General features: G+C 49.2%; 1 protein-coding gene across 1 annotated transcript; it reads right to left on the bottom strand.

Moving 5' to 3' along the window:
• Window positions 1-1,129: 1,129 nt before the first annotated feature.
• On the bottom strand, window positions 1,130-10,854 carry TYSND1 (trypsin like peroxisomal matrix peptidase 1). Its single transcript, XM_016121017.2, has 4 exons — window positions 9,553-10,854; window positions 7,734-7,864; window positions 6,500-6,682; window positions 1,130-4,010 (listed from the first exon to the last, which is right to left on the bottom strand). The coding sequence occupies exons 1-4, from the start codon at window positions 10,722-10,724 to the stop codon at window positions 3,793-3,795; spliced, it is 1,704 nt and encodes a 567-aa protein (XP_015976503.2). The 5' UTR covers window positions 10,725-10,854; the 3' UTR covers window positions 1,130-3,792.
• Between the last annotated feature and the right edge of the window lie 542 nt (window positions 10,855-11,396).

Here is an 11,396-nt window from a genome sequence, read left to right as displayed (position 1 = left end):
TGTGGAAAAGAGTCACTGAATCATTTATGTAAAGTGTTTTAGTTTGATCCCTTGCACAGAGAAGCAACAAATACATAGCAGCATTTATTATAGGTATTTTATATGGGCTGATCAGCTTGCCTGAGGCCAGCTAGTAGTGCATTGGCAGCTTCCTAGCTCCCAACTCAACACTCTTTTCAATATTTCCTGGTTTTCATGAACCTTTATACCAGAAGTGGCCATTTCTGTATCTCTTCCAAAAGCTATAATCAAAGACCTGATATCTAATACCAATGGGAATTCTATCAGGAAGACGCTGGTGCCCCAAATGATCTTGACCTGGGAGAAATCTGGTGTGCTCCCATAAGCACCCCACTCTCGTTCTTAGCCAACAAAGCCCAGGCTGCATCTTCCAGCTCTCTGGAATCCTTGCCTCAACTCCTATCTTGGCTCGTACCCTGCCTGGTCAATGTGGGCTGAAGGAAAGAATACAGTCAGAGATGCAGGAGTCTCTATATCCTTTTGTCAGCCCCTAGGGACCCAGAAGAGCAATGATACCAGACTGTGGGTTCAGAGAGCCCATGGGCCCTGCCTATCCTAATCCTGTCTCACAGAGAACCATCATAGAGCCATGAGTTGGGTTTGATGATCTAGGCACCGCAAGCCTTGCATTTGCCTGAGACTTTGCAAACTTCCAAATAGCTTTTATCTCGTTTTTTAACTCATGAAACTCCTATGGGAAAGAAGGATGGGATTAAACTCTAACACCAAGGACAGCAACAACCACCTTTGATCAGCTCTTTGGGGCAGAGACCTCATTCTGTTGGACTTTGCTTGGGTCCTCAGTATTTGGCACTGACGGAGCACCTGGTTCTTCAGGAGTTCACTATATTTGCTTAAATGAATGAATGATGTTTTACAATTAACACAGGCCTAGGCACATTCTGAGCACTCTGTAAACACTCACTGCCAGGCCAAGGTCACCACTTTTCAGGATCTACGAGCACCATCCAGTGCTGACTGGCACCATGAGCAGCTACCAGGACCAGTCTGGCACAAGAGTGTCCCATGAGATCAAACCCCTCTCCCTCCTTCCACCCATCCCTGGCAACCGGAATGATGCATTTCGAATGAAACAATATTACCAGCATTCAGAAAAATAATAGCTAATATTTATTGAACAAACAATTTTGGATAGCTTCTCCAATTTACTATTCACTTGGGTCCTCCAATGTAGGTTTTATAATCTCCATTTCACAGATGAGGAAAACTGAGGCTCACAGGCTAAGAATTTAGGCAAAATCACACAGTAAAGCAGAGGTGGGCCTTGACCGTAAAGCCGGGAAACCCCTCAGAAGGAGTTTCCTAAGGAAGGCAGAGGTCACTGAGCAGGCAAGGAAGAGCCTCAACTGTGAGTAAACTAGCAGCGGAAATTTACTGGGCACATGCCCAGGCCCTGTGGGAGACAGAGAGGTAAACAGAGAGCACTACAGCCTGCCCTGAGGCTTGGGAAGGTCGAAGAAGTTTTCTTGGAAGTGCTGGGCCTAGATAAATGAAGGGGATTCCAATAAGCAGGGTGCAAGGGGAAGGACCCTAAAATTAGCAGCACAAACCTCAAGCCAGGAAGGAGAAGAGTTGTGTGGTGGTCCCACACGAGGCTTGGGCACGGCATGTCATAGCTGGTGTGGCCCATCTTCAAGCACCTACCCCAAACCATGAAAATCAGGGAAGATGTCTGATATTCAACACATCCTTGGCAACCAGAGAACACTTTGATCCAAAAGAAGGGAATCTCAGTGCAACCTCTTTCATGCCCCTTCCCAGGCAGTTCACTCCACGTCACTCCTCTCTTCCTGCTCCCATGCCCATAGCTTTGCAACAGAACTTTAGGGCTCCTTGCCTAACAAAGGACTTTTGTCTTTGAATTTCCAGGGGGCCAGAGGTAGTTGAAGGTACAGTTTGGATGCTGAAACACTGGCAGTTCTACGGAACTTTAATGATTAGTAGGAATAGCAGGCAAAACTGTCTAATACTACAGAATCTAAGAGGAGGAAGCATTGCTGACTCTCAGCCATGAGCTCAGCCAATCCTGCCTTAGTTGTCTTCTCTCTCACCTGGGCCATTGCGACTGGTTCTCCAGCCTCCAGTCTTGCTCCTTTCCAATTTTCTCTCCATTTAACACTGCTAGAACATGAACATATTTTCACACTTCCTTGTACCAGCTTCCACTGCTCTCAGTCTGGGACACAGGTTGTCCCTGTTTCCAGTCCATTTGATAAACACCTACTCTCCTGTCAGGGTTCAGCTCTAGTCATCTTGATGAAGCATTGCCTAATCCTCCCTCTCTGGGTCCCTGAACAGTCTTTCATCTGAATAGGACAGAGCTGCCTTGTCTTTGCACTCATGGGCTGACACACCAGTTTCTCCCTAATAGCCTGAGCTCCTTGGTATCCACAAATGCTGATGTAAGCCCTCCCCGGGCCCCTCCCAGCAAAGTCAGACCTGAGCCTTTGCCTCTGCTACCATTAATTTACTGTGGCACTTCTCTCAGGCTTTGTCTTCTGGACCCACTGCTAATCTATAAAGAGGAGACCAACCATCCCAGGAGTGTTCTCTGGTTGCCCAGAGTTGGCACTCAACAAATAGATGTTAGATACAAAGTACTCTCAGGGATTCTTCATAATTAGAATTAGTGCCCCTGGCCAGGCCCAAAATGGCATTCAACCTGTCAATGATTTAATCATCATTTCTTGAGGGCCCACATACATAGGGCCGTGGGCACACAGTGCATGTTTGTGACTTGCAGGGTTGTCTTCTCATAGGAGCTGATTTGGTCTCATTAACCTTTGAACTCCCCAACATCTTAGGGCCTACACGTCCCAGGACCTAGCACAGGCCTGAGCACATCCCGAGCACTCTGTAAACACGCGCTGCCAGGCCAAGGCCACCACCTTTCAGGATCTACGAGCACCATCCAGTGCAGACTGGCACCATGACCAGCTACCAGGACTAGTCTGGCACGAGAGTATACCGTGAGCTCAAACCCCACTGAAAAAATGGGACAGAAAAGGTATGTTTCTGGGCCTGGTGCTTGTCCCATTCCCGATTCAACTCTCAAAAGTGTAGAGGTTCTTCTAGGTAGGTCCTGTTTATTCTTAAACCTCAACCAGACACATTCTATCCCCCAAGATCCCTGAGACCCTTTGTATGGGCTGGAAAATTAAGGCATTGCATCACAGTGCCTCTGTATGTCAGTGACACGTGACATATGAATATACTGGAGTCCTGACTTTTGGGAACTCTGCCTCCCCATAGGTCTGGCAGAAGAGGGAAATGCTCCTTTCCTTTGCCTCTGGTCATCAGAGCAGGGCCTCTCTGCTAAAGTTTTCTGAGGAAGTCCCAGTGCTCTGTCACCCCAACTCTGATAAAGAGCAAAGAGGAGCCTAGCTCCAGTGGAGCAGTGTTCCAGGCAGCCAGTGGGCATTAGGAGATAGGGAGCAGACACAATGGCTGCCTTCCAGGCAGTGTCTGTCTATCAGGACCAGGGCTGTTGTGCAGTTGTGCTGGGTTCCCCAGAAGGGGAATAACACAACTGAATCTAATGCCGGGGGGCCAGAGAGAGATGGGGACTGAAGAAAACATCCTCAAATGGGCTGCCATGGGGCTGAGAAGTTTGAATCAGACTCCAGAGCCGAACAACATGGGTGGTGATGGGGAGGCCTTCCAGTTGGGGTGTTCTACGTCAGGATCCTGAGGCTGCCATCATCCCATGGCATAAACTGGTTGCTCTTCTCTCCAAAGGGTGACACAGCCTTAGAGCTTGCTCTGTGGGGTCTCTGCCTGGGGCCGCTGCAGCCGCCACACCACCCTTACTGGCTCGGTGGTGTGGTCCAGCTCTTGGAGGCCCCTCAGGTCACCAGCCTGACTATATTGCTGCAGGGCTGGCTGGAGCACCGTGATGGGAATGCTGAAGTTCAGGTGAGGGTAGATGGCCCCTGTGTTATTGTCCCGGGTGTTGCTGGCTACGATGCCTGTTGAGGAGAGAGGAAAAGAAGGTGAGAGTCACAAGGAAAACAGATGGATACGAAGGGAAGCCCATTTCCATCCTGGTGGCCCTAGGCCTCCTGGGGGCTTGAAGTACTCTCATAGTGACAGAATCTGGGCTTCCCTTCATGAACACCAGCTCCCCAAACCCTGGTCCCCATTCTGGGCTTTACTTTGTCCTTAACGCGATCAGTTTCTAACATACTATCTTTTTTTTCACTTATTTTGTCATTTTTCTCTCCAACCAGCATTAGGTCCATGAGGGCAGGATTTTTGTGTTTTGCTCACGCAGTCTCCCTGGACCTGGAACAGTGCCCAACACAGAGGAGGCACACTTGTTGAGTGGATGACAAAATGAATAGGATCCACAGACACATTTTATTTGGCCTGCTTAGTGTATATGTGTGTGCAGGAACATGCACGTACTTTTTAAAGACAATGTTAGACTTACAGAAGCCTTGCCAAAATAGTAGAGTTCCTGTACATCCTTCATCTAGCTTTCCTTTCTGTTAATAACATGATCAAAACATTGATCAAAACAAAGAAATTAACCTTGGTACAATGCTATTAACTAAAGCGTAGATCTCATGTGGATTTTACCAGTGTTTCCATTAATGCTCTTTTTCTCCTCCAGGATGCAATCCAAAATCCCACACAGCATTTAGTTGTCATGTCTCCTAAGTTTCTTCCCCTTTGGGTCACTTCCAGTCTTTCATTTTTTTCATGACTCTGACACTTTGAAGAGAACGGGTCAATTATTTTGTAGACTCTCCCCCTCGATTTGAGTCTACCTAAATGTTTTCTCAAGATATGACTGAGAATTATTGAGAATACTGTAGAATCAATGTGTCCTTCTCAGTGCTTCCTATTATGAGGTGTATCACTAGGCTAAGGTGGTATCTGCCAGGTTTCTCCACTGTAGACTTACTCTTTTCCCCTTTGTAAAGTACTAAATATTTTAGGGTTAGGCAAATATCTTGTTTCTACTTAAAATTTGTCCACCGATTTTAGCATACATCAGTGGATCCTGTCTGCAGCAATTCCTACAGCAATGAACCAACAATGACTTGCTATTTCCCCCATTTCTTCTACATTTATTAATTGGAAATCTGTAAGGAAGAGCGTTGGTTGTCTCCAGTTTAAAATTTATTCAGATATTTATTCATAGCTGTATGGACTCATGAATACTCATTCTTTTCTTTGAGTTACAATCTAATACTATTGCTATTTGGTTTGTTGTACAAATTGTTCCAATGGGGGCTCCTTCAAGTCAGCTCTTTTTTCTTTCAACATCTGATATGCTCCGTCATATTGCTGTTGTTAGCATTTCCTTCCTTTCCAGCACCATAAGGTGCTCCAGACTCATTCTGGATTTTCCCCATTCCCGCTCCTAGAATCAACCAGTTCCCAGTTCTTTTCATTAGAGAATGGCCCTCAGAAACCAAGATCTAGACTCTGGGTGTGCTCACCACAACTGGGGTGTCACAGCAGACAGAGCTGAGACATACATACATACATACATACATACATACATACATACATATATACACACACATATATATACATATATATACACGCATACATATAAATGCATGCATTCATACACATACTTATTTCTATATCGACTTATCTGTGTGTATGTGAGTGTGCGTGTAAATACATATATATTTTAAGTTATAGTTGACTTAAATTGTTATACTATGGTTGAAAAAATAAGTAAATCTATTGTAGCAAATAAAAGCAAGTTCTCTCACTAGGGGAGAAAGCACTCAGAAATAAAAGAAAAGGAAGTGCACATGAACCCTGTGTGCTGGACAGCAGCTGGAGGTATCTAATAGACTCATGCTGACTTTTTTTTTTTTAATAGGTAAAGAGACTTTTTTAAAAAACTCAAATTAGTTACCCAAATTTAAAACGCAAAAGACTTTACAAATACACACACACACACACGTGTGCATGCACACACACATACACACACACACACACAAAAGGTTCACAGCATCTTGTAAAAGACTGGAGATCAGTCAGTGTTAGGTTCACATTAATTCATAATATGGCAAAAATATGCTGAATGATGTTCACCCCAGTTCATCCCTTCACCCTCCGCTCCCTGTTGTCTTCACTCATTCATTCATTCACTTTACCTGCCCAGTCTCTGTACATTTTGGAGTCTGCAACCCTTGGACGAATTAAACTCTTAAGGTTCACAGATTGAATGAGATTAAGTGATTTACCAAAGGTCACAGAGTGGCTTAGTAGCAGAAAAGGGACCAGAACTCAGATTTTTTCCCTCATAGCTCAGCATCTACCCTCAAGAGCAGAACAGCCCGAAAATTTTGATTAGCTAGTTCCCAGGCATTAAGGACACCATCTTCCTAGACAGAGGGTCGCTTCTGGGGCTGGACACTGAGCACTCACTAGAAAGGACTGAGACTTCTGAACGGGGAAGCTTGGGAGAAGGCCAAGGAACTCTTACCCAGGAGGTCCCCTGAGCAGGAGAAGAGGGGTCCCCCACTGGAGCCGCCATGCACAGCACACGTGGTCTGCAGCATCACTGGTGTGTCATCCACCTGCACCACAGCTGACAGGATGCCTGAGGTCACCGAGGGCCCACAAGCCTGGCCAAAAACACCGAAGCCCACCACACTGACAGCCTCACCTGCCAGAAAGAGAAGGAGGGTGAAGCTGCGAAGCCTCCTCTGTCTAGCAGGACTCATCCTCCCCAACCCTACCCCTGCCCTCTCCAAAGTTGCAAACACTCTGCCCTTTAAGTTTCTGCTCAGATACTCCTGCCTTCAGAGAGCCTTCCCCAGGTCCCGAGGTAGAAGCTGGAACCTCCACTGAGCTCCCAGCACCATGCTCAGTCAACCACCTAGCATCAAGCTGTTCCCCTACCCTCTATCCCTGCTAGACTGGGTAGTCACTTTTTGGAGTTCCTAGCACCTAGCTAGATGCTCAGTAAATGTTTGTAAGAATTAACATTCATCATCCTTCCTGGGACTAAGAAGTCCATTTGTGAAAAAAAAAATGGTGATGATCACTACAAAACCTTCCTTTAACCAAGTGCTTTGAATGCGCCAAGCACAGGGCTGAGTGCTCCATCTATGCCTCATAACACCCAGGAGTAGGGAGCTAGCCCTATGATACAGATGTGAAAACTGAGGCAGAGAACATTAAGTTGTCTGTCCAAGGACAAAGGGCTAGTACATGGCAGAAGAGATGCCAGCTCAGAGAGCTTGTACTCTTTTTAATTATATTACACTGCAGGCACAAAGTGAGACCCCTGGTACTTCTGAGGCAGCATCACAAAGCCTTTTGCTCAAATCATGCCACTGGAGCCATAAAAGAGCAACACCTCTCTGACCAGCCTGTAGTGTTATAAGGAGCCCTCAAAACCCAGTATTTCCACTCTGTGTTGCCACAGGACCTAAGGAATAGGCATGCTTATCCTTTGCTGGAGATCCCACCTGCAGCCCAGCACTTATACGCATGTTGGGCACAAGAGGCAAGCCTCCAAGAGCATCCCCGGCCAAAGCATTATAACCAGAATTTCTTGCCAGTTTGATGCCACCCAGACTCACTGGTCCAGCAGGGATGGGGAAGGGAGCTGGTCTGGGAGACTGGCCCCCTGATCTGCAGAGTTTGAGTGTCTAACACTAACTTTCCTTTCCAAGGTCTACCCAAGAACAGAGGGCCCCTCTGTCTTTTACCTTCGTGGAAATGCTCAGTGGGCACAGGCATGGGAACACCCTCTAGGTCCTCCTCCAGGCTCACCACCGATATGTCATAGGGAGATGTCTCCTGAGTGGCAAATACTACATGTCCCCAGATCTTGGCATTCCTGGAAGCAAGGGAAACAAAATGACAGGCTAGCTTTCTGAGCCTTTAGTGCTGGGAGGAAGCAAGGGGATGGATAACAGTAAAAGTTATGGACTTGAGAATGAAAAGATCTGGTGCTAACCCTGAAACCTACCAGGCCAGTAACTCTGGGCTGTCATTTAACCATTCTGGGTTATTTCCAAACATGCTTCACCAATTGTAGAGTACTGCTCTGCAAAGCTTCTGGCATGTCACCATGATCATAAATACCTGACACCTAGTGAGCACTGTAGGCCAAGCCTGATGGTAACACTCTGCAGGCAGCATTCATTTAATCCTCACAACAGCCCTATGAACTAAGCACTGGTATTATCTTCATTTTAGATGGTGCATTTGAGACCCAGAGAGGTTGACTAACTTTCCCAAGATCACATAGTAAGTGGCAGGAACCAGAGTAAACATATTCTTTCACTGTTTCATTTTGATACAGATAATCCTGTCAGTTGGTGAGGCAGGCATGATATGACTTCATCACTCTGGGTTCTTGTTTGCATAAATGCTAGAACTTCTATAGTACTTATGATGTGCCAAGCTCTGTTCCAAGACATTTACATGTCAACTCAAGGCAAGGTATCTTAGACAGATTAAGTACTTGCCCAAGATCACACAGGTGCTCCCTGCTATAGAAAGTAGTAGGGGTAGCTAGCTTCCAGCAGATCTGGTGGTTTTCTCAGAAGAACAGGGTGGGAGGCGAGGAATCTGGGACTACGCGCATAGTAAAATGTTCATAATCAGTCTTCCCTATAATGTTATGGCTGTCCTGCTGGCTACCATGGGGACCTCTATGGCAAAGCCAAACTGGATTAATCTCAAGAATTCAGTATTAGGATTTGGAAAGGCCTGGATTGCAAGGCTGGACTGAGCCAGGTACAGGAGAACATCCAGCATTAACATCAAGGTACTATCCTGCTTTGCTTTGGCTTAAGTTAAGTACCTGGAACTACAGAGGAAATAGAACATGAAGTAGAAAACCAGGCCAGGAAGCCAAGGCCACTGTGCCTACTATCAGAACAAACGGAAGTAAAGGAAGGCAGGAGTGCTTTTCCTGCAGAAAGGGAATAACTGTATAAAATCCCAACCTGACTGCCCACCAGGATCACTCAAAAAGTGTTTAAAATCTATCTGCCTCAGCCCCACTACCACATTCTAATTAGGTATAACACCACATCTATAATTTTGATTCCAAAGAGAAGCTCTGTTTAAGACCTAAGAGATAAATAAGATGTACAGGCCCAACTCATTATCCCAGGAGGAAAGCATCCTGAGACTTTGGAACTTCACTACCACCATGGGTGGGTGGGGAGTGGGAGGAAGTCAGGGTTAGGAAGTATCCATTTAAAGAGGAGAGAGGGAGCTCAAAGATGCTCAGTCAGGTATGCAGGGACGCCCCACAGTTACTAAATACAGAGTTGCTTGGCATATTGCCCAAACCCCATTCGACCCCTGCCAGGAGGCCCATAATCCCCTATACTGGAGTTCTAGGTGCCAGGGATGAGAGGAGGGTCCCAGGTCTCTATTCACACTACACCACCAAAGCATCAGCGTGGAGCCAGAAGGCTTCCATAATTCCGAGGATTAAGACCTGAAACCTAAGATCCAGACCTCAGACCTGGTGACGGGGTAGATTGGGAGCAGTCTTTCTGGCCTTACTTGGGGGTTGTGGGGCGCACCAGGACTCTGGACGCCTCGCGGGGGGCCACATGTCGGCAAGTCACTACGAGGCGGGGTGCCACGACCACTCCGGAGCCCCAGATGGTGCCACACTCCACCAGCACGGCCGCGGCTGCCCATGTAGGCCCAGGGTCTCGGAGGGGCAGGCCCCACCGAGTGCCCACTTCGGGCGGCAGGAGGGAGGCCAGGGAAGCTGCAGAGGTGCGCAGGAGGCCGAGTGCGTTATGGGCGATGCGAAGGAGAGGGGCGGCGGCGCAGAGCACCGTGAGGCCCACCCACTCGCCGGACTTCCAGCAGAGGGGCGCCGCCACAAGTGCCACCAGCGCCCCGGGGGGCCGCACCGCAAACACGCCGCCGCCTTCCGTGCCGGGCAGGCAGCGCGCATCGGTGAGCAGCAGCGGGCCAGTCGCGTTGCTGAGCACGCCACGGCTGACCGTGTTAAGAAAGATGTCCGGACAGAAGGCCCCAAACGGAGAACCGCAGGCCAGCAGCGGCGCGCCCTTGGGCACGGTTCCCAGAGGCGCCACGGCCAATGCCGTCTCGTGCTTGTCCTCCTCCTCCTCTGGGTCGGGCTGCACTCGCAGCAGAGCGAACCAGCTCAATGCTCTCAGCTGATCCTCCTCCTCCTCCTCGTCCTCCGACACCTCGGAGTACCGCGCCGCGCTCGCGAAGCGCCACTGCTCCGCCGCCTCCCTCCCGAAGAGGCGCCCGAAGTGTGCCCGGAAGGCTGGACAGCTCAGCAGCAGCAGGAGCTCGGCAGGGTGCTGGGGCTTCAGGGGCCGCCCGTGGTGTCGGGCCGGTTGGACTGGCTCTAGGCCGGCGCACTGGGGCGTGGACAGCCCGGGGCGGCCCCACTTCACGCGGCCTTCTGGACTCGAGGCCGTTGGGCCCCACTGCACGTGCACGCGCAGGTCGTCGCTGCAACTGTCGCCGGGCAGGAAGGCGGTGGCCGCCGCGGTCAGCACCCCGCTGCCGGCCCGCATAAAAGGGAAAAAGATGCCCCCATGGCACAGCACCAGGCCCGGGCTGCGGCTCAGGATCACTCCACTGCAGCTCCAGGAGCCTGCCTCGGTCTGCCCGGCCCGGGAAGCTCTCACCACACAGCCCGCCTGTTCTGCCACCCTCATGTCGGGTCCACACTGCCGTCCCATGCTTCCCGGACGAGAAAAGACGCCGACGGAGACGAGACAGGAGCGGGAGCGGACTCGGATGTCGGACACCACGCAGCGCCTAGCAGAGTTGGAAGCCGGAGACGCAAGCACCGAGTCAGGTCTTCCTCGAGTTCTATTGGCTAAGTAAGCCCAGCTGACACGGCCCGATTGGCTGAGCCTTAGGTTGAGCCCTGATTGGCTGCTGAGGTTGACTCCTTTCCCATCGCCCCTGTGGGTTCCGGCTGCCTGTGCAGCGCAGAGCGCGAAGCTGCCCCAGGGGACGAGCCCGGGGAGTGACAAGTTTGCTGCTTTACCTGGGGATAGAAGGGAGGGGCAGGGCAGGGTCCCGCTGAGCCTAATCCTTTCGGTTAGTTGGGCTGCAGGAAAGGGAATAAATGAGAGCTAATGTGGCTAGACTTGCTCAGACTATGACAGCACCTGTCAGGATCTGCCCAGGTATAGGTGACATTCGACCTCTGACAGAATAAATACTGCAAGGAAATCCTTTCATAATACTGAACTGAAGGTCAGTTCAGTATTATGAAATTTTGTAAGTAAACCACACAGCAATCCACTAAGGGACATGGAGCTCACAAGAGTAAACCTCGGACCTTTTGATGCCAAAGCCCACCACGACAAATCCCATGGAAACTAGATTTGCTCCAAATAAAA

The sequence above is a fragment of the Rousettus aegyptiacus genome, unplaced genomic scaffold (assembly GCF_014176215.1).
Source record: "Rousettus aegyptiacus isolate mRouAeg1 unplaced genomic scaffold, mRouAeg1.p scaffold_m13_p_6, whole genome shotgun sequence".
Lineage (NCBI taxonomy): Eukaryota > Metazoa > Chordata > Mammalia > Chiroptera > Pteropodidae > Rousettus > Rousettus aegyptiacus.
This window is presented reverse-complemented; position numbering and strand designations above follow the sequence as displayed.

Coding starts and splice junctions, on each gene's coding strand:
- TYSND1 (XM_016121017.2), bottom strand. CDS start 10,724: ATGGGACGGCAGTGTGGACCCGACATGAGGGTGGCAGAACAGGCGGGC. Junction 7,865..9,552: donor GTGCGCCCCACAACCCCCAA/GTAAGGCCAGAA, acceptor CCTTGCTTCCAG/GAATGCCAAGATCTGGGGAC. Junction 4,011..6,499: donor CTGCTCAGGGGACCTCCTGG/GTAAGAGTTCCT, acceptor TCTCCTCAACAG/GCATCGTAGCCAGCAACACC.